Below are 23,768 nucleotides of genomic sequence, written 5' to 3'. Positions count from 1 at the left end.
ACATACTCACACTTCTGACATCCCCGGCTGCCCGTGCCCCAGGGCCCTTGCACTTGCCCTTGCTCTAAGCAGAGGTCAGGGGGGTCCCGTCCCCACCTGCCTGATATGTTTCACTCCCCTTCCAAAAACCAGTTCAAACATCATGGTCTCCTGCAGGAAGCCTTCTGGTATACCCTTCACTTGCAGGTTAGGGCTCCCTGACAGGCATTCCCATGCTTGTGCATCACATGAACACATGCATGCATGCTATGCTCAGTCATGTCCAACTCTCTGCAGCCCTATGGGCTGTAGCCTGCCAGGCTCCTCTGTCCATGGGATTCTCCAAGCAAGAATAATGGAGTGGGTTGCAGGAGCTGCCCTGGTGGCTCAGATGGTAAACAATCTGCCTGCAATACAGGAGACCCAGGTTCACTCCCTGGGTTGGGAAGATCCCCTGGAGATGGAAATGGCAACCCACTCTAGTATTCTTAGCTGGAGAATCCCCTGGACAAAGGAGCTTGGTGGGCTACAGTCCATGGGGTTGCAAAGAGGTGGACACAACTGAGCAACGAACACATGAGCACAGCAAATCAAAAATAGTAACAGTTTAATGGCCAAATTTCTCTTGAATGTTGTGCTGCATAAAAACAGCTGCAATATGGGTTACAATATATTCTTCCTTGGAACCCCAGGACTGACATTATGCCAGTGAGAGGTTAAAAGACTGGCTTCTAATGGCTTCCAAGAATCCACCTGCCAATGTAGGGGACACAAGAGACAAAGGTTCAATCCCTGGGTCAGGAAGAATCCCTGGAGAAGAAAAGGCAACCTGCTGCAATATTCTTGCCTGGAAAATTCCATGGAAAGAGGGGCATAGTGGGCTAAAACCCATGGGGTGACAAAGAGTCAGACAAGACTGGGCACATACACGCACATACATGCAATGAACTAACTCTACCGCTGCAGGAGCTGCACTCTGCAGACCCCACCAGAGCACGAGTTCCCCAGGGTGGTATATTCCCACTGCTAAGCACAACATCCAGTCTATGGTATTTGCTCAACAAATGTGAACTGCATTCTAGATGAACAGATAAATAATACTGAGGTTTGTATGAAGCACCATAGAGGAACTGAGTATGTTATCCAGCTGGAAGGGTCATTTTGTAGGGAATTTGGGGGTGAAGGGGTGAATTAGATAATCTCTTCTAGCAGCCGTGCAAATGTAGTTTTCCTCACATTGAATGACTTCTTTTGGGTCTCATGAATATCACCATTCTTGAAACTTATTCAGAGCGTTTGAAAAAAAAGAAAAGTTTTCAATGGAGCATGATGAAAAACATGGAGGATCATTATATCAAAACTGTCCAAAGCCTCATTAAAACAATTAAATCAGGGAATTTCCTGGTGGTCCAGTGGTTAGGATTTAGTGCTTTCATAGCCATGCCCTGGGTTCAGTTCCTGGTCTGGGAACTCCCACATGCCATGCAGTGCAGCCATAAAATAAAATAAAAATAAAATAGATAAGGACATAAATGCTGACTAATCACTGGAAGGACTGATGCTGAAGCTGAAGCTCCAATACTCTGGCCACCTGATGTGAAGAACCAACTCATTGGAAAAGACCCTGATGCTGGGAAAGATTGAAGGCAGAAGAAGGGGACGACAGAGGATGAGATGGTTGGATGGCATCACCGACTCAATGGACATGAGTTTGAGCAAGCTCCAGGAGGTAGTAGTGAAAGACAGAGGAGCTTGGCATGCTGCAGTCCCTGGGGCTGCAAAGAGTCGGACACAATTTATCAACTGAACAACAACAAAGATAAAATAAAATAATCAAACAACTGTGGCAATTCTGTTCAATCAAAGCACTTTGATAAACAATTACTAACAGCTTTTTGCTGTGTCAAATTTCTAAACAATTAACTTGACATGTAAAGCCATGAATGCTACATACAAAGCATTCTTAATCAGATTTAAATAATTTGTTATTCACATCTATACTTTAGATATTAAAACATCACAAGGTCTGAAGGCAAACAGGGCCCAAATGTATCTTTTTAGTCATTTGGTAATGCTTAATGGAAAGGGAGGTAATCCTTAAAACACTATTGGAGAGCTATTAATAAAGACAGTTGAGATTCCAGGATATGTAAATCACCAGCCAGCAAAGAGAATTAGGCAAACCTTTTCATGGAACTTGACAGTCTTAATGTTGTCGAACACATTCAGTAAATGGGCTTGTATCGTATGTGGGTCTGATGCCTGACCCAGAATCTCCAGAAGAGCGGGGTCTGAGACGAAGAAGAACCGGGGAAAGCAAAGTCGTTTTTTCTCCAAGTATCTAAGTGGGGAGGAAAAGGTAAACTTCATAAACACACAAAACTAGCCTTTCTAGGAATACATTAATTTGGATGGAAACAGGGAAAAGACTTTGAGAGAAACTAATTTTCCCACGCAAAGTCTGCTTTGTTCTGTTTTCTTTTGTTACTAATTTTGCCAAGTGGGATTACATATTCTATTGGGAGACTGTATTTTTTCCAAAACTGATAGAATTTATTCATTGTTCACAAATATAATGCATATATTTGACTTCACCTGAAAATGTTTGTATTTTGTAGAGGACAGGAAAAATTACACACAGGGAGCTTTTTTTGGTTTTCTGTTTGTTTTGTTTGCAAGTGTCATGCTATGTCAGCTAAAGGCTGACAATTCCAATTCTCAGGATTGTGTCTTTTTTTTTTTTTTTTTTAATTTAGCTATGCTGGATCTTAGTTTCAGTACACAGGATCTTAGTTGCAGCATGTGGGGTCTAGTTCCCCAACCAGGGATTGAACCCAGGCCCCCTGCACTGGGAGCTCAGAGTCTTAACCACTGGACCACCAAGGAAGTCACAGGACTGTATCTTAAAAGAATCCAATGAATCAATCGCTGAAGCAGAAGCAAAATCCAGCTACATGGAAGGATGGGTTTGACTCTGTTCTCTGCCTCCAGGAGCTACCAAAACCCCGTGAATGTTTTTCGTTCTATCATCACCCTATTTTGCTGCACTTTCATTTCTATATTTAACATATTTCTACTTCAGTGATTTTACCATGATTAACCAAAGAGTGAGAAAATTATTTATTACTCTTGGAATTCATCCAGCCTCCACATATATCACTGTGGGCGTGTCTGCATATATTGACAGGTATTAGGTTGGGCTCCTGTTTTTGTATAATCCTGACTGCTTGTGTATACTACACAGTTCATCTTGTTCTTCAGTTAGACAGGTCAGTCACTCAGTGGTGTCCGAATCTGCGACCCCGTGGACCTCAGCAAACCAGGCTTCCCTGTCCTTCACCCACTTCCGGAGCTTTCTCACACTCATGTCCAGCGAATTGGTGAGGCCATCCAACCATCTCATCCTCTGCTGCCCCCTTCTCCTTCTGCCTTTAATCTTTCCCAGCATCAGGATCTTTTCCAATGAGTCAGTTCTTTGCATCAGGTGGCCAGAGTATTGGTGCTTCGGCTTCAGCATCAGTCCTTCCAATGAATATTCAGGACTGATTTTCTTTAGGACTGACTGGTTGGATCTCCTTGCAGTCCAAGGGACTCTCGAGAGTCTTCTCCAACACCACAGTTCAAAAGCATCAATTCTTTGGTGCTCAGCTTTCTTCATGGTCCAACTCTCACATCCATACATGACTATTGGAAAAACCATAGCTTTGACTAGATGAACATTCGCCAGCAAAATAATGTCTCTGCTTTTTAAAATGTTGTCTAGGTTGGTCATATCTTTTCTTCCAAGGAGAAAGCATCTTTTACTTTCATGGCTGCAGTCACCATCCATCTTCTCAGTTCTCTATCTTGTTCTTAGTTGAGTTTAATGAAATAATTTGCTTCTTCAGATGTTTATCCAAGAAAGGTATCAGAAAAACAGATATATTCATTTTAAAAACAAGGACTGTATGAAAATATTTGCAAGATCTTGTCCCAGTGATGAAAGAAGCTGTTAATCTTATAATTTCAATATCAGAGAAATCAATTAATAGTAACTGATTGGAGAGTGGGTAAAGCTCCAAATGCTCAGTTTTATCTATGCCACAATGTTGGTCATGATTAAAGTCTAAGCAAAAGGAAACCAATTGGCTAATCCCGTCTAGTTTCTCTGGTCCCTTTCATCTCTAGGATGCTAAGAGCCTTCACAAACCCAGTGAACTTACCCCGTAAGGGATTTCTGGCAGATTTCCAACTGGTCCAGCAAGTGTGGTAACAGCTGCCCCATGGTCTCATCTCCAACACAGCACTGAACCACGTTAGGCATCTCATGTGCCCGAGTCATGATCTTCACCCAAGATTTATCGATATTGGAAAAGCGCTTGGCTTCCTGTGAGAACAAGGTAACAAAGCACACTTGGACACATCTGTGACCCCAAGGGTAGAGTGTTTCACATACCTCCCTCTAAGGCTGGACTTCTGACCAGTCTGGATATCCGCATACACCTGAAATGTTAGATGTGCTCTATTTCAATTCTTCCTGGGCCTTTTGCACCATAGCATCCTTCATGTATGGATATGAGAGCTGGACCATAAAGAAAGCTGAGCACTGAAGAATTGATGCTTTCAATCTGTGGTATTGGAGAAGACTCTCAAGAGTCCCTTGGACTACAAGGAGATCCAACCAGCCAATCCTAAAGGAAATCAGTCCTGAATATTCATTGGAAGGACTGATGCTGAAGCTGAAGCTCCAATACTTTGGCCACCTGATGTGAAAAACTGACTCCTTGGAAAAGACCCAGATGCTGGGAAAGATTGAAGGCTGAAGAAGGGAATGACAGAGGATGAGATGGTTGTATGGCATCACCGACTCGATGGACATTATTTTGAGCAAGCTCCGGGAGTTGGTGATGGACAGGGAAGCCTGGCGTGCTGCAGCCCATGGGGTCACAAAGAGTGGGACACATCTGAGCAACTGAACTGAACTGAACTGATTCCTTCTTAAATAATAATCTTCATCTCAAACCTGGGACTGACATTATGTTAACTGAAAACAGGAAGTAGATATAAAAATAATAATACAATATAAGATAATCTGGGAGAAAAGGACCCTCCCAATAATTTTCAATTATCTCCAGATTAAATGAATCTTATGCTTTTCAAGCTTTCTACACTGAGCATTGAATCATTTGTGTATTTAGAAAAATGGACATTTTAAAATTTTATAATTAAAATTAATTATAATGTAACCTTAATATTTTGAAATATTTTTGAATAGACTTTTTTGGGGAAAATGGAAAATGCACAGTTTATTTTGAGAGAGTAGGAATATTTTTTATTTTCTTTCTTAAAATTTTCTGCATTTTACCAATGAGCACATATATCAAATATGAGACCAAGAAACTCCACCTAGCTCCTCCAACATTATATGTGAAAGTTTCCATTATTAAGTCCAATTTGAGACTCTTCTTCACCAATCAAGAAGAAAAACATGCCCAAATATAAGTGCAAAAATAAATACTTAAAATTTTAATGAATGGATATATTTCATTGGTAGCACACACACACATAAATCTGCTAATAGATCTGTCCTGTATAATTAAACTGAAAGCTAACCAAAGAGAAAGCTAAGGAAACCAAAGTGAACACTCAACATTATCATGCTTCTAAAACTCTTATTGTTAAAATGTTATAATTTTGCAAACAATTAAAGGAAATTGGACAAGACTCCTTGAAATCTGGTAAAAAAGAAAAAATGTTAATCTCAAAATACACTCCATATGTACCTAGTGATATGATTACAATTTGTTGAGGAAAAACATACTCAACATCTTGATAAGAGGCCCGTGTTTTTGGGGAGTGTTTCCTTGCAGATTCCCACCCCTCAATTTTATACTACAGACATAATTGGGTATATTTTATAGTGTGAGTTATTTTAAGCTGTCAGTAATAGAACAAATTATCCTACCATTGTCAAGATAACAACTCTGTAATTCCACAGTGTTCCAATTTCCACCTTCAAATTATCTGAAGAAGTATATCAATTATGCAGGCATTCTTTGATTTTTAACCCTCCATTTCCTATAAAACTTCATGATTTTAAAGCATTCTTACTCTTATTTCCATGCTCCTCTCTTCCACAATTTCTCTCTCTCTCTCTCTTAAGAATAGTTTGACAACAACACAAAAAGATTGGAGAAGGGGTGGTTCAATAAAGGTAGAAATATTTTTGCATTTTTAAAGGGATAATGAGCTATTAGTTCTCAAAGTTAAAAACCTAATGAAATCACAGAGAAATTTCTAAGACCTTGGGAAGTTGCTTGGCAATGTCTCCTCCCACAAAGACGGCTTCTAGGTAGATCCACAAGTTTTGCACCATCATCCAGCTCTCAATTATGTCTGCTGAGTTGGAAAGGTGTTGTACCCACTGTTGAATCTGGGCTTTGAATGGCATATTGTACCTAAGATGAGAAACACATTAAGAATTTGGGGATTTGGGGTACTTCATGTTTGTTGTTTTCAAACTAAAGAGGTTTTTAAAAATCCTGATTTTCACATATTTCATTACAACTCTAATTATGTTTCTGCTTTTTAAATGATGTTACCATATTTGTGTAGGATATAAGATTAATATAAGTAGAAATCTATTATATTTAAATTATTAATGACATTATTCACGATGCTCCTACTCTTATTTTTTCTGCACTTGATAAAATATTCTCAGAGAAATGTTAACATGTCTCACTGTGATTGTATGTTTTCCTTTTCCCTTATGTTTCTTCTGATTTTTGCTTTATGTATCTTTGTTTCTTTGTTGTTAGGTGTCTAATGGTTTATTCTATCTTCTTAGTGAATTGTACCTTTTTTCATGAAAGATATTCATCTTTGTTTCATTCAAAAATAAATAAACTTAAAATAATTTTTAAAAATAAAGCTATGGTTTTCATATGAAAAATATTAAAAATAAATAAAACAATGCTATTGAATGCTTAATTCATCACTCCATGCTGGGCACTGTTAAACTGACTTTTCCCCCTTTTGATTCAGAGCATAGAGAGGTGCCCTGTAGTAGGAAATGGCAACCAACTCCAGTATTATTGCCTGGAGAATTCCATGGACAGAGGAGCCTGGTGGGCTACAATCCAAGGAGTCACAAAGAGTCAGACAAGACTGAGCAACACACAAACACACGCAGAGAGGTGGGAGACGTGCCATCTAAGAAGCAGATCAGATGTTAGAGTGGACTCCACTCATTCTAGTCTTTGTTGCTGCAGTCAAGGGGATAACTTTCTCTCTGCTGAACTTCTGTACCTTTTCCATGGGGTCTCTGGTTTTTCACACAATATGGAACCATTACGGAATCATTGGAAGGGACCAAACAACGAATTCAATTTTCAAGTATGATACTGTCTGGACTCTCTCTTTAGCCTGCCCTCTTCTGGGCCTCTTTCCAACTTCCCATCCACTCCTGTCTACATCACTCTTGTCTGTGTGTACACATATATTTGAGGATTTCTTCATGTCCATGCATGACTGCCACTTCTCTGCTTCTTTCATAGTTAATCTATCTTCCCATTTTCCTCTTGAGGCAGAAATTAATGGTGGGCTTCCAAAGCCTTTGATCTTTTTCTCCTTCTTCTTTAAATATACAACTCCATTTCTACCTACACTCACAGGTGCCCAGTTAAAATACTGAATTTCCCAGCCTCCTTTGCACCAATGTACATTGGGAGATTATGTTCCACATCAGTATTTCTCAACCCAAGCTGCATATTGTAATTATCTGATAAACATGAAAAACTACCAATGTCTGCCTAGATCCCACCCCCAGGAACTCTGATTAAATCAGTTTGGGATGCAACACGAGCACTGGGATTTTTTTTTTTTTTTTAAGCTCCCTAGAGGATAAGACTAGAGAAGGCAATGGCACCCCACTCCAGTACTCTTGCCTGGAAAATCCCATGGACAGAGGAGCCTGGTAGGCTGCAGTCCATGGGGTCGCTAAGAGTCGGGAACGACTGAGCGACTTCACTTTCACTTTTCACTTTCATGCATTGGAGAAGGAAATGGCAACCCACTCCAGTGTTCTTGCCTGGAGAATCCCAGGGATGGGGAAGCCTGGTGGGCTGCCGTCTATGGGGTCGCACAGAGTCGGACACGACTGAAACAATTTAGCAGCAGCAGCAGCAGAGGATAAGACAATTGGATGACATCACCTACTCGATGGACATGAGCAACTCCGGGAGATGGTGAAGGACAGGGAAGCTTGGCGTGCTGCAGTCCATGGGGTCGCAAAGAGTCAGACACAACTGAGCGACTGAACAATAACAACAAAGCTATGGCTAGCATGTAGCCAAATCTGGAAACTACTTTTGCAGATGAGAAGTGAGCAGCAGCACTGAATATAAAGAATAGATGGAGGAGAAGGGCTACACCTGGAAAACAGTGTGAGTCAGACAATGCCTGGGTCCCCAGTGATGTGGTAGAGGCCACACTCCCACCTGAGCCATTGACCTTGGGACTCTTTGTACGTGAGAAAGATACAAACTTCAGTCTTGTTCGAGCAATGTTGCATATGGCGCCTCTGTTATTTGCAAACAATCCTAATCCTAAATGATTGTACTTCCTTTCATTGCTTTTCCTCTTCTCTGTCCTCTCTGTTTATTGCTCTCTCTAGTCCAACATTAAACGGACTTGAAGTCATCTCAACTATTAGTCATATTAGTGAATAAAATTTTCATTTCCATATTCTTATGTGCTAAACAGATTGCTTTAATATTCTACACATCTTTCTGGGGTTTTTATTCATGCTTTTCACAAGAATATAGGTCCAGAGCAACAAAGATATTTGTTCCACTCACTGTTCTATCCAGTGCACCCAGAAGACCACATGGCACGTGGTGGTGCTGATGGGTTAGTCACTAAGTCGTGTCCAACTCTTATGCAACCCCAGGGACTGTAGCCTGTGAGGTTCCTCTATCCATGGGATTTCCCAGGCAAGAATACTGGAGTGGGTTGCCATTTCATTCTTCAGGGAATCTTTCCCAACTCAGGGATCAAACTCAAGTCTCTTGCTTTGCATGTGGATCCTTTACCACTGAGCCATTAGGGAAGCCCATGGCACAGGAAAGGTGTTCCCTAAATTTCTGTTGAACACGTGTTCTTCACACAACTCTGTCTGTGGGTTCAGTGCCATCGGTAAGAAAAGGTTACCCATTCCTAATACTATGCTTACTTAAGGTATACGTGCACTTTTTCTACTTCCATAGGGTATGTTATCTTCCATCTGTCCTTATTCTGGTTGGGTGTAAACAGTAACTGAATTCATTTTAAAAAATCACCAAATTCTAATCAATCAATTGGCCAAAAAGTCCGTTAAGGTTTGTCCGTTAAGGTTTTTCCGTATTGGCCAACCCAACAGTGCAGACTCAAGGTTACCAATAGTCTAAATCTCTAAGATCTAATTTTATACTCTCAGTTACTCATTTCAAACACTTACACAATCACCCTATATTTGAGAAAATCCTGGTGAACAAAAAAATTATTTCAAACAGAGCAAGAGGAAGCACTGAACCAAAGAAATCTATGAGTCTCTGGGTCACATGTCCAAAGTATGGTAGCATTCTCTACTGCTGTTGTCGAACAGAAATATTAGGTTGGTATCTGTCTGTGCTGTTTTACTTCTCTTTATGAATCACATTCATTCTCCATCTTAATCTGTCACCTCATTAAAGCATGTACACAACTAAAATTTTCTAGTTCATAGATGTTGATGAAAAGGTTTCTGAAGTAAAATAATTATTCTAAAATTCAGAATAATTTTCCCTCTGGAATCTAGAGCCTGTCGAGCTGTCAGCTGTGCAATGAGGCTTGTCAGCAGCAAAGCTGAAATACTCTGCAAAATCCAAGTGGCTAATTACATGTTGCGTTATTTTGCCCAATTGAGAGTCTCCAACACATCCCCCAAAGAGAGGATAATGAAATAAAAACAGTATTATCCATGCTGTGCCAAGGGCTAAAATTAAAACAAGTACTTTTGATGTTGAATAAATTAAACAGAGGGTACTGTTGTGTTTCTTAATTAATCTCCCTTGAAGTGTTTGGTATTATAGTTCTCAAATCTCAGGGGAAAGATTGTCCTACCTGTTGCTCAGGAGGGAACCCAGTAACATCAAGCTGTCTTCCATGTTGGCAATGATTTCTGACGTACTGTCTCCTCTCAGGAGGAGCTCTCCATGGGTTTTAAAGCTGCCAAATGTGAATGTTTTGTTGTCCCATTCGTTAATCACTTGCTTCAGCTTTTGTTCAATGTCCCTCTCTTTCACGGCACTGATACAGATGTCCTATTAAAAATGAAAGTTCTCATTTAATCACACCAAAGTCACACATCCTTCTTGAATAGTCAATTCAGCAAAGATCCTGTCTTCACTCCTTTTTTTATATGTATCTATAAATACTTATATATTTCCAGATCCAGACTATAGTATGTCCTCTCCCACATGATGTAGCAGTTCGGATGCCTGATTTTCACCCAAGCGGGCCAGGTTCAACTCCCAGTGTGGAAAGGAAGATCTCTGGGGGCTTCCAGGTGGTGCTAGTGGTTAAGAATGCGCTTACCAGTGCAGGAGACATAAGAGATGGGGGTTCAGTCCCTGGGTAAGAAAGATGCTCTGGAGGAGGAAATAGTATCCCTCTCCAGCATTCTTGCCAGGGAAATCCCAACGACAGAGGAGCCTGGTGGGCAACAGTCCATGAGGTTGCAAAGAGTCGAACATGACTGAGCGACTAAGCACAGCACATAACAGTGTCTACAGAGATATATAGATAAAGATTTACCCTAATTTGTAAAATTTTCCACCAAACTACTCCAGAATAAAGATGACAGAAACGATGTGCAGAAGTGAAGTACCATTCAGCCATGAGGAAAAAGGAAATCCTGCCATGTGTGACAGCGTGGATGGACCTTGAGGGCATTGGGTTAAATGAGAGAGAAAAACTGAAATACTGTAGGGTAGTCCTTGTATGTGGACTCTTAAAAAAAAAGAAAGAAGGAAAAAACCCTGAAAGAAAAGAAAGTGAAATGGTAGTTACCAGGGGCTGAAGGTATGGGAATGGTAAAGATGTTCTATCTATTTGCAAATAGTAGATAAAGAAGTCCTAGAGATCTAATCCACAGTTCAGTGATTACAGACAACAAAACTGTATTCTGAACATCAAATTTCCTAAAAGACTAGATCTAAATTGTTCCCACCAGTAGAAGAAATGATAATTGAGGTGTTAGCTAACACACTGAAGGTTATATTGCAAGATAAATGTATCAAATCATTATTCTTAAATTTACACAATGTCAAATGTCAATTATATCTCAATAAAAATTGGGATTAAAAAGAAATGCAATAACATTTTAATTTTACAGCTTTAATAAAAGACTCAAAATTTAACATGTCTCTCCTGAAACTACCACAACATTGTTAATTGACTAAATCTCAATACAAAATAAAAACTTTAAAGTTTGGGGAAAACAATTTAATGTGTCTCTGATTTAACTCTAAAGTCGAATCAATGCAGTATGAGACGAAGGAATCAACAGAAACCTGCCATCTTCCTAGTTCTTGGGTCACTTTCCCCATCTTCTCTGTAGCCTTGTCTTCTCCTGGACCGTTAATCAAACTCCTCCTTGCCGACTGCCCGACTCACACTGCACTCCCTGTCGGGATGAGTTCTTCCATGACCACGCAGCCAGCAACCGTCTGTATCTCCAGGAAAATCCCACATCCATTTGCCTCCTGGGCTCCTCTGCTTGGATGCATCAAGGGAACCCGAAACTCAATCTGTGAATATCTAACTGATGCCCAAACCAAGCTCATGGTCTTTGCACCTTATCATTCCACCTGATTCCCTTTCAGTTTTCCCCATCTCAGTCATAAGCACCATCATTCACCTAGATCTCTCAGCAAGAAATCTAGGGTTCATCCCTAGCCCCTCCTGTTTCCCTATCACGTTCCCTCCATCATCAAATTCTACCCAGTTTTATCTCCTAATGACCTCTTCAATCTTTTCTCCTCTACTCCAGGTTCTCTCCCTGCCCTCCCAGCTGATGCATTATCTCTTGCTTGGGATATTCATATAAGCTCCCAGTAAGTTTTCCTAGGATTGCCGCTTGACATCTTCCAATCCTTTCTCCTCACAGCTACCAGAGTGATCTTTACAAAATGCAAATTTAACCACACCATCCCCTAATCAAAATATATCTCCCAGAGGGCTTGCGATTGCTCCCAAGATTGAAATTAATGGCAAGTTCCAGCCCCTCTCCACCTCCCATCTTCAGCTGTCTCTCTGCCCCCACCTTCACACCTCAGCCACCCCAGCCTTTCAGTCCCCTATACCTATACCTCAGCCCCTTCACACCTGCTGTTCCACCTGCCCAACACTGCCTTCTCTGCACTTTCCAAGCCCCTCACCCCCTCACCACACAAGCACACCCCCTTCACCCAGAAGTCATGCCCATGAACCCCAGTCTTCTTGATTTTCATCACTCTCCCTCCACCACCATACAGGTCCACCCCATTATTACAGGCTCTCATAGAGCAGCACACTTCATCTACTGAAGCTTGTACCTGCACCTTTATTTGAACAATTATTTAATGATACAAATTTTTAATGGTCTATGAAGGCAGAAATGCATCCTTCTGTCCCCAGCACTTAACACAATGTATCACATAAACATTTCTTGAAGAAGTAAAAGCTGACTCACAGGAAAAGAGTTTTGATTGTCCTAGCCTGATTCCCTTCTCCAAGAGTCCATAAGGTAGGAAAATTATCTAATAAATCCCCTGGGACCTTCCAGTCTCCCATGACATCGTATCCTCTATCATCATACCTCTATTTCCTCCTTGTATTTCAGAAGAGGTGCTTCCATGATATTTCTTAACTTGAAAGTTTCATTCCCCACATCCAGACTGTGCCCAGTGACAGCCGTTATCCTTTCCCAGTGCCGTTCCATCATGGCCTTACTGGCCATGTGCTCCAGCAGTGGGCAACACTCACTAAAGTCATCAATGGTCTTCTTCAGATCCAAAAAGGCCTGCCAGTCCTTCAAGGCTCGAGGCAGCTTCCGACACCTGCAAAGAAAAGCCAACATGAAAAGTCAGTTGAATATAAGCCTGGCATTTCTATCAAAAACCGTCACCCAGAACAGCCGCCATATTTTTAAATCTCATGACTCAGAGGATAACTGTAGGATTTACATTACAGAAAACCACTCCTCCCAATCAAGACTAATAGTTTCAATTCCTTCATAAAAATTAGGTAAGAGGCATTATTTTAAAGAAAGTGCTTCTCAGTTCAATGTAATTCTCCAGACACATATTGAGACCCTACAAAGTACAGAGCACAGCAGAATATACCAGCTTATCAACTGAAAATTACAACCAATAACCCTCCATTTTCTTTTGGCTCAATACTTAAAGGCTGTAGAAAAATCAAAGGGCTCTTGCTTTTATTCCAAATAAATCATCTAACATAAACTTCAAATGTTTGGTAAGTGTAATATAAATAGCAATCAGCTCTAAGCTGCAGAAAGGCCCCTGGAAAGATTCATCTGGGTTTAAAGGATGCACTTGTCTCACCAGGTACACACAGGGGTAATTAATAAATAGTATTTGACAAGGGTGATGTCAACAGACAACAGCAATGAAGCACAATGTGCTCTTGAAACATCTGGGTGAAAAGAGAACCTGACAAAGAAGAAAGCATTTGAGGTTCAATAGCTCTGGGCACGCTAAACATTAATTTCTCACCTGTTCTGGAACTCTAAAAGTTCACCGTTGATTTTTTCAATATTTACTTCTGACCACAGGATATCGTGATAGCTATTCACAGTGTCTATGACACTGTTGTACAGAGTGTATATTTTCTGAAGAAGATTTAGTTGCTTCTTGATTTCGAGAAGCTTAGGATACTGTGTGACCGGCAGACCAAAAAGCTCCTCTCCCCCAGTATAGGTGATGTATTTCCGATAGATATTATCAAATTGATTCTAATAAAGATACAAGTGAAAACTCATCAAAATGGTTTACATGTGAATAAACATGCAAATGAAAAAAACACTGACCAATAAGCAAGCATGCATGATCTCTGATTCCATGTAAATAAGAATACTGAAGGAGTACCGTTAATTACATGGGAACCAATTCTAATTATAACCATACCAAATCACAGTTTTTAAAAGGTAAGTAAGTATATACTGTATTCCACAATGAGCTTCTCTATATTAAGGGGGTGGGGAAGTATGTGTTTAAAACACATTGAGCTCTTTCAGCCACCTTGGACCCTGTGGCTGCCTGCTGGGAATAGGAGCTCTAAAATGACAAACATGTCTAGCAGGCTGTGGGGCAACACCATTTTTGCTGTCTATAAGCAGGGTCTACAGAACCAGAGGAAGCACACAGCTCTCCTGAAAACTGAAGGTGTCTATGCTCAAGTTGAAACTGAATTCTATAAAGGCAAGGGATGTGCTATGTGCACAAAGCAAGGAACAACACAGTAACTCCTGGTGGAAAACCGAACAAGACCAGAGTAATCTGAGGAAAGATAATTTGAAAGTGGCTCAGTCACGTCCGACTCTTTGCAACCCCACGGACTATGCAGTCCATGGAATTTTCCAGGCCAGAATACTGAAGTGGGTAGCCTTTCCCTTCTCCAGGGGATCTTCCCAACCCAGGGGTCAAACCCAGGTCTCCCGCATTGCAGGTGAATTCTTTACCAGTGGAGCCACAAGGGAAGCCCAAGAATACTGGAGTGGGTAGCCTATCCCTTCTCCAGTGGATCTTCCCGACCCAGGAGTCAGACCAGGGTCTCCTGTGTTGTAGGCGGATTCTTCACCAACTGAGCTATCATCGAGGCCCAACCATAACTTGTGCTCATGGACACAGTGGTATGGTTTGTGCCAAATTATGAAGCAACCTTCCTGCTAAGGCCACTGGATACAGAATCCACATGATGCTGTACGCTTTGAGGATTTAAACTTGCTGAAAAGTAAATAAAAGTGTGGAAATAAAATAAAACACATTGAGGTTTTGGTGGTATAGGAGGTCAAAGAAACTAAAAAGATTACCTGAAACATGATAAGTCTATCACTGGCTTCCTGGGGTTTCAGGCCACTAGCCATTGGACCATTCTGAAACAAGCAGTTTAAAAAGATAAGATAAAATGAAGTATTTGCATACAAATTTCATAAGCTCAATGTATTTGAATATCAAATTTTGTTTTCATGCATGTCACATATAGGATAGGAAATGTAGCTTTTTATTTGTAAAAAAAAAAAAAAAAAAAGGACTCAGAAAAGTGACTCATTTGGAAATATTTTCAAGGCCAAAAAAGCCAAGTTAATTTCAGAACTTTTATATGTCAAGAAATTTTGAAAATTAAAAATACGGAGAGGGTGGGATGATTTGGGAGAATGGCATTGAAACATGTATAATATCATGTAAGAAATGAATCGCCAGTTCAGGTTCGATGCAGGATATAGGATGCTTGGGGTTGGTGCACTGGGATGACCCAGAGGGATGGTATGGGGAAGGAGGTAGGAGAGGGTTCAGGATGGGGAATACGTATACACTCATGGCGGATTCATGTTGATGTATGGCAAAACCAATACAATATTGTAAAGTAATTAGCCTCCAATTAAAATAAATAAATTTATATTTTAAAAAAATAAAAATACGTGGTATTCATCTACTAGGCGACACAGACAAAGAACGGTCAATAATTGTAAGAAGCACAGTGTCTGGTTTGAACTAAACCACTAATGCCACACAACCTACAAAGCTCACCACCCTAACACCTATGTCTAAAGTGACTTGTAGTATTAACAGTCTAATCAGGTTTTCCTACATTAGGCCACCTTAGAAAAGCTGCATGTCTGTGCTTCCTCAACCATGAAGCTGGTGCATGAATCCAGTCTCCTAACTTCATTCATTTTGGTATGTTACTGATTAATAAATATTTTACCCTATACTTTACACATTTCCCCTCTGCAGCACATTATAATTGGTTGGAAATAAGTCTCCTTGAACAACGTATTCCCAGTTGAAGATTCTGCACCAAAACTCATATACATACAGTTAAAATATGGACTCAATCTGTTTTGTCCACTTTTGTGTCTTCAGCACCAAGGGCAACTCTGCAATATTTGCAGAATGATGAATGCTGTGAGAAGGATGATCACGATAACCATAATTGAGTAATATTTGTCAACAAAAATCTAGAATGCTACCAAACACTTTAGTAAGAGACCAATGATACAAACAGCACTTTTTAATTTCCATTTACTGTTGAAATTATCCTGGATGAAATCAAAGGGGAAAGGATTGTGAAAGGGAAATACCTTTGGTCTCATAAAAATAAAATTTCTATTTCTAGAGGGATTTCATTAAATTTGACATGTAAGCTTTAATCAACATTTTGTATGCTGTATTCACTCTTCCCCAAAAATACAGTCGTACCACATCATAGTCCTGATAGAACTGGTGACAGTCTTGGAGGAAAACCTCCACGGTACCAATAAGCTCTTTCCTGAAACCGGGTTGTAGTGAGACTAGTTCATTCTGAACTTCGCTGGCACGTGCCAGAAGCTTCTCCCAAGAGTAACGCAGGGCATCCACTTTGTCCATCTCTTCCTTTGCTATCAGAAGCCCATATTTGTTAAGCAGAGTATAGGATTCCTACAAAAAGAAGAAAAATTTGATTTCTGCCAGTCAGATGCATAAATCTACACACAGTCATCTTTTTAGGGCATCAGAATGAAAAAAAAAAAAAAGTCAGCAAGACAGTGCAACTGTCCAGAGTTCTAGTTTCTCTATTTGCAAACTTGGGAAAGCTTAAGCGAGCAACGGAGCCACTGAGCTTCAGTTCCCTCATCTGTAAAACAGGAAAATTTCCTGGATGTGTCACAGGATTTTCATGAATATGGAAAAGATACCATTTTAAAAGCATTTTGAAAACTATAAATCATTATACAAACAAGTGATATTTTTACTTAGGCCCCTAAATTGTATTTGAAGACTATAAAATTAAGTAGATGCAAAATGTAAAACAATTTAACTGCTAATTTTAGAATAACAAAATGAATCAGTTCTAACTCTACTGTATTTCACTTTGTTGATAAAAGGTTCCAACAGTAGAACATAGGAGGCCATGCTTGAATCACACCCTGAGCCAAGCCATTGCCCTAAGGATGAAAAAACCTGGACTATTCTTTTGTCTAGAAGATTAAAATGAGGCAAAGTTTGGTTTTCATGAGAAAAAAATTTTCCTAAATATCCCTAGCCTCTTCTCCCATCATCACTCTTCCTCTTAGACAGAGAATGAACACCTGATTGTTGATTTGAGGAAAAGATTATTGATTTGAGTGTGTATAGCACAGGGTCTTTCTCCCTCCCTCTTTCTCCTTCAAGGCATGCCTCCAGTCTACACTGCAGTACCAATCAAATTGAACAAAGTAACACAGACAGGCAGCTTTCCAGTATTTCTCTGATGGATGAGAAAGTACAATTCTGGGACTTCATGTCCACAAGCCCACTGCATGTATGTATAGGACCTAACAGAAGCAGGAGATATTAAGAAGAGATGGCAAGAATACAAAGAAGAGCTGTATAAAATAGATCTTCATGAACCAGATAATCATGATGGTGTGATCACTCACCTAGAGCCAGACATCCTGGAATGTGAAGTCAAGTGGGCCTTAGGAAGCATTACTATGAAAAAAGCTAGTGGAGGTGATGGAATTCCAGTTGAGCTATTTCAAATCCTAAAAGATGATGCTGTGAAAGTGCTCCACTCAATATGTCAACAAATTTGGAAAACTCAGCACTGGCCACAGGACTGGAAAACATCAGTTTTCATTTCAACCCCAAAGAAAGGCAATGTCAAAGAATGCTCAAACTACCGCATGATTGCACTCATCTCACACGCTAGTAAAGTAATGCTCAAAATTCTCCAAGCCAGGCTTCAGCAATACATGAACCATGAACTTCCAGATGTTCAAGGTGATTTAGAAAATCAAGAACCAGAGATCCAATTGCCAACATCTGCTGGGTCATCAAAAAAGCAAGAGAGTTCCAGAAAAACATCTATTTCTGCTTCATTGACTATGCCAAAGCTTTTGACTGTGTGGATCACAATAAACTGTGGAAAATTCTAAAAGAGATGGGAATACCAGACCACCTGACCTGCTTCTTGAGAAACCTATATGCAGGTCAGGAAGCAACAGTTAGAACTGGACACGGAACAACAGACTGGTTCCAAATAGGAAAAGGAGTACGTCAAGGCTGTATATTGTCACCCTGCTTATTTAACTTATATGCAGAGTACATCATGAGAAATGCTGGGCTGGAGGAAGCACAAGTGCAATCAAGATTGCCAGGAGAAATATCAATAACCTCAGATATGCAGATGACACCACCCTTATGGTAGAAAGTGAATAAGAACTAAAGAGCCTCTTGATGAAAGTGAAAGAGAAGAGTGAAAAAGTTGGATTAAAGCTCAACATTCAGAAAACTAAGATCATGGCATCTGGTCCCATCACTTCATGGCAGATAGATGGGGAAACAGTGGCTGACTTTATTTTGGGGGGGCTCCAAAATCACTGCAGATGGTGACTGCAGCCATGAAATTAAAAGACGCTTACTCCTTGGAAGGAAAGCATATTAGACAGCATATTCAAAAGCAGAGACTTTGTCAACAAAGGTCTGTCTAGTCAAGGCTATGGCTTTTCTAGTAGTCATGTATGGACTATAAAGTGAGAGAGTTGGACTATAAAGAAAGCAGAGCACAGAAGAATTGATGCTTTTGAATGGTGGTGTTGGAGAAGACTCTTGAGAATCCCCTGGACTGCAAGAAGATCCAACCAGTCCATCCTAAAGTAGATCAGTCCTGGGTGTTCTTTGGAAGGACTGATGTTGAAGCTGAAAGTCCAATACTTTGGCCACATGATGCGAAGAGCTGATGCTTTTGAAAAGACCCTGATGCTGAGAAAAACTGAAGGCAAGAGGAGAAGGGGACAACAGAGGATGAGATGACTGGATGGCATCACCAACTCAATGGGCATGAGTTTGGGTAAACTCCGGGAGTTGATGATGGACTGGGAAGCCTAGTATGCTGCGGTTCATGAGGTCACAGAGAGTCAGACACGACTGAGCGACTGAACTGAACTGAACTGATAGGATGGATGGGAAGATGGGGGAGGTGAGATACAGTGGGAATATAGGAGCCAAACACAAAACCAGATCTTCCAAATAACTTCTATCATTACTAAAGATTGAATCTTGATCTTGACTACTTGAAAAGGGTTTGTCTTAACTCTCAGGTCAGGAGTAAGAGTTGACAATTACTGTATCTCTTCTTCAAACCTCTTGTCCAAATTCCCCTGGTCCTATACTACATAGGGGGTCTTTGCCTTGATGTTTCAATTCCCAAGAGAAGCACAATGGAAATGTGAATTTCCTGACCCAGCACAACAGAGGCACAAACCTGAAGTCATCTCTACCATTTTCACCATAAGTTGAAATTTTCCAAAATTCGAAGTGCAGAAAATATGATAAAAGGCTATGCTCCTGACCATCAGAGTTTAAGTCCAGACATTTAAGTTACAGTATGATGAAAGGAGGCTTCCCTTGTGGCTCAGATGCTAAAGAGTCCACCTGAATGCAGGAGACCCGGGCTGCATCCCTGGGTTGAGAAGACCCCCTGAAGGAGGATATGGCAACTCACTCTAGTATTCTTGCCTGGAGAATTCCATGGACAGAACATCCTGGTGGGCTACAGTCCACGGAGTCACAAAGACTTGGACATGACTGAGCAACTAATACACATGATGAAAAGACAACATTTTATATCTGAAATTGTTTTAATGCTACAGTTATAAACGTCTCATACAGAAGAATATAGCAACCCATTCCTAATAAAGAATTTTCATCTAGAAAAGATATGATAAAAACAAAAGTAATATACAACATTAATAAAACTGCATGACTTCTCTGACCCCAAGTTTCCATGTGGATATGTAGGGGGTTGTAGTAAGGATGAAACAAGTTAATATGAAGTAAACTCATGAATGGACACCATCAGTGCCCCATCCAGGTCCTGTTTGCCAGCTGACATTTGCATCCTGGCTGTTGGGCATGTTGGCTGTAGGAATTGAGCTGCCTCCTTCCCTTGAAAATTGTCCTCGGCTGATAGGAGCCTCTATTTCTGCTTTATTGACTATGCCAAAGCTTTTCACTGTGTGGATCACAATAAACTGTGGAAAATTCTGAAAGACATGGGAATACCAGACCACCTGACCTGCCTCTTGAGAAATCTGTATGCAGGTCAGGAAGCAACAGTTAGAATTGGACATGGAAAAACAGACTGGTTCCAAATAGGAAAAGGAGTACGTCAAGGCTGTATATTGTCACCCTGCTTATTTAACTTCTATGCAGAGTACATTATGAGAAACGCTGGGCTGGAAGAAACACAAGCTGGAATCAAGATTGCTGGGAGAAATATCAATAACCTCGGATATGCAGATGACACCACTCTTATGGCAGAAACTGAAGAGGAACTAAAAAGCCTCTTGATGAAAGTGAGAGTGGAGAGTGAAAAAGTTGGCTTAAAGCTCAACATTCAGAAAACTAAGATCATGGTATCTGGTCCCATCATTTCATGGGAAATAGATGGGGAAACAATGGAAACATTGTCAGACTTTATTTTTTGGGGCTCCAAAATCACTGCAGATGGTGACTGCAGCCATGAAATTAAAAGATGCTACTCCTTGGAAGGAAAGTTATGTCCAACCTAGATAGCATATTCAAAAGCAGAGACATTACTTTGCCAACAAAGATCCATCTAGTCAAGGCTATGGTTTTTCCAGTAGTCATGTATGGATGTGAAAGTTGGACTGTGAAGAAGGCTGAGCACCAAAGAGTTGATGCTTTTGAACTGTGGTGTTGGAGAAGACTCTTGAGAGTCCCTTGGACTGCAAGGAGATCCAACAGTCCATCCTAAAGGAGATCAGTCCTGGGTGTTCACTGGAAGGACTGATGCTGAAGCTGAAACTCCAGTACTTTGGCCACCTCATGCGAAGAGTTGACTCATTGGAAAAGACTCTGATGCTGGGAAGGATTGGGGACAGGAGGAGAAGGGGACGACAGAGGATGAGATGGCTGGATGGCATCACTGACTCGATGGATGTGAGTCTGAGTGAACTCCGGGAGTTGGTGATAGACAGGGAGGCCTGGCATGCTGCGATTCATGGGGTCGCAAAGGGTCAAACATGACTGAGTGACTGAACTGAACTGATAGGAGCCTCCTCATGGGGAGATTATGGTCAATGATCAACTGTTTGGGGGAATAAAGACAGTCCCACTTGCCTCAAAGTGGGGTCAACTGAGTGGTACACTTCATGCTCCAGAACAGCCTCCGGGGTCAGGCTGATAGTCTACAGCTAAGATCACACCCCCGCATGGCTTCCTTCCACACCCAACCTGGTCCTTCCCCGTTTCTTTCACTCTGCTTCTCTCATGAGCATTTGCCAATAAATCACTCATGCAGAAACCCTCATCTCAGGCTCTGCTCTTAGGGACCTCAGATGCCAAGCGAAGGATGAGATCTAACCCATATGAGGCACTCTATAAGGTCAGATATCATCATTACTGGAATCATTGTTCATGGGTTTAGCATCCATTTGTAACTCCAGTCAAGACCTGGTCAATACTTCCTCTAATACATCTGGAGATATTCCTACTGACACATAAATAAGTGATTATCAGTTACCTCGACGGGTCCCACTTGAAAGTCAATGGCGATTTGCTGCTCCCTAATTTCCTTCAGTGCTGCCATGGCAATTCGAATATCATCTAAGTCTTTAATGGGGCGATTCAGTTTCTTATTGAATTCTTCAACAAGTGTAAAAATGTTTTCCATTTCACTTCTGTATTTTTGGTTACAGTGACGGCCGATGACAACCATCCAGGCCTTCGTCTCAGCAGTCAAGGTGAACTTCAGATCAGCTGTAAAACCCAAATGTCCATGTTCAGTTTGAAAACCATGAACAAGAATGAGGAGACCCAATGCAACTGTTCACCAATAGTAAATATTTTGCAGCCAAGAGCCCTTTAACACATGAAAAACCAAACTTGAAAAAAAATTAGTCTTTCCTAATTATTATATTAGGGCCTCCCTGGCTGTTCAGTCATAAAGAATCCACCTGCTAATGCAGTAGATGCGGGTTCAATCCCTTAGTCGGGATGATACCCTGGAGAAGGAAATGGCAACCCACTAGGTATTCTTGCCTGGGAAATCCAATGGACTGAGGAGCCTGGTAGGCTACGATCCATGGGGTCAAAAAAGAGTTGAACATGACTTAGCAACTAAACAATAACACATTATTGTATATTCATTGATTGTATAAAGCCTGTTTTGCAATAATTGAAAACACATTTCAAAATGCCCCAAAAAAAGTACCTAAGAAAACTGTTGGAGGTAAGCCTCAAATGTTTGCTATTGTTATTTATTAAAAACAGTACATTTTTAAAAAATAAAATAAAAAAAATAAAAACAGTACATTTTAATTCCAAATATGAGAGCTCCTCCCTTCTCTTAATTAGCCTTTATTTTCAACGTTTAGCATCAAAGTGTCCCAAAACAGTCCAGAATAAATAATTATGCTGCTGCTGCTGCTAAGTTGCTTCAGTCGTGTCCAACTCTGTGCGACCCCATAGACAGCGGCCCACTAGGCTCCTCTGTCCCTGGGATTCTCCAGGCAAGAATACTGGAGTGGGTTGCCATTTCCTTCTCCAATGCATGAAAGTGAAAAGTGAAAGTGAAGTCACTCAGTCATGCACGACTCTAAGCGACCCCATGGACTGGAGCCTACCAGGCTCCTCCATCCATGGGATTTTCCAGGCAAGAGTACTGGAGTGGGGTGCCATTGCCTTCTCCAAATAATTATGCAGAAGAGATTAAAAACAAAACCTACAAATTGGTCTTGCAGCTTGAGGCCCATAAAAGGAAAGTCAATCTTTAAGAAAGCTAGAACTCTCTGGAATGCTAATCTAGGTAAAGAGACAGAAAATACTGTTGAATTTTCATGACATGAACCAACCTGTATACAGGGCAATGGCACCCACACAGATATATTCAGGCTCAGCATTAATTTCTTGCTCTAGTTTTTGGAAGTAGAGAATCTGGGATTCAAATTCAGAAAGTGAGGGGTTTTTTATAATAAACGTCATAATAGTTTCTTCTTTCTCCTTTTGCCAAATGTGATCATAGCGTTTGAAGCACTCCATGGATGTAATAACTTCCTAGAATATAAATGACAGATTTGTGTAGAAAAGGAAGAATAAAAAACATCACAATCAGTTCAGTTCAGTCGCTCAGTCATGTCCAACTCTTTGCAACCCCATGAATTGCAGCACGCCAGGCCTCCCTGTCCATCACCAACTCCCGGAGTTCACACAGACTCACGTCCATCGAGTCAGTGATGCCATCCAGCCATCTCATCCTCTGTCGTCCCCTTCTCCTCCTGCCCCCAATCCCTCCCAGCATCAGAGTCTTTTCCAATGAGTCAGCTCTTTGCATGAGGTGGCCAAAGTATTGGAGTTTCAGCTTTAGCATCATTCCTTCCAAAGAGCACCCAGGACTGGTCTCCTTCAGAATGGACTGGTTGGATCTCCTTGCAGTCCATGGGACTCTCAGGAGTCTTCTCCAACACCACAGTTCAAAAGCATCAATTCTTCGGTGCTCAGCTTTCTTTACAGTCCAACTCTCAC

The 23,768-nt window shown here is 40.9% G+C and overlaps 1 protein-coding gene and 1 pseudogene across 2 annotated transcripts in view; one reads left to right on the top strand and one right to left on the bottom strand.

The window, feature by feature from the left end:
• DNAH5 (dynein axonemal heavy chain 5) overlaps nt 1-23,768 on the bottom strand; it is a 329,281-nt gene that overhangs the window by 185,671 nt on the left and 119,842 nt on the right. For both annotated transcript variants that reach the window (XM_070774842.1, XM_070774841.1), the window contains exons 23-32: nt 23,099-23,300; nt 21,769-22,004; nt 16,461-16,679; nt 15,071-15,133; nt 13,755-13,993; nt 12,836-13,076; nt 10,099-10,298; nt 6,263-6,416; nt 4,182-4,345; nt 2,164-2,320 (exon numbers count right to left, since the gene is read on the bottom strand). In XM_070774842.1, the coding sequence (XP_070630943.1) occupies nt 2,164-2,320; nt 4,182-4,345; nt 6,263-6,416; nt 10,099-10,298; nt 12,836-13,076; nt 13,755-13,993; nt 15,071-15,133; nt 16,461-16,679; nt 21,769-22,004; nt 23,099-23,300 (1,875 nt within the window). The remainder of the gene's footprint in view (nt 1-2,163; nt 2,321-4,181; nt 4,346-6,262; nt 6,417-10,098; nt 10,299-12,835; nt 13,077-13,754; nt 13,994-15,070; nt 15,134-16,460; nt 16,680-21,768; nt 22,005-23,098; nt 23,301-23,768) is intronic.
• Nucleotides 14,330-14,979, top strand: LOC109574653 (large ribosomal subunit protein eL33-like; annotated as a pseudogene).

This window comes from Bos indicus, chromosome 20 (assembly GCF_029378745.1).
Source record: "Bos indicus isolate NIAB-ARS_2022 breed Sahiwal x Tharparkar chromosome 20, NIAB-ARS_B.indTharparkar_mat_pri_1.0, whole genome shotgun sequence".
NCBI lineage: Eukaryota > Metazoa > Chordata > Mammalia > Artiodactyla > Bovidae > Bos > Bos indicus.
Note: the sequence above shows the minus strand (reverse complement) of the source record. Positions and strands in the feature narration are given on the sequence as shown.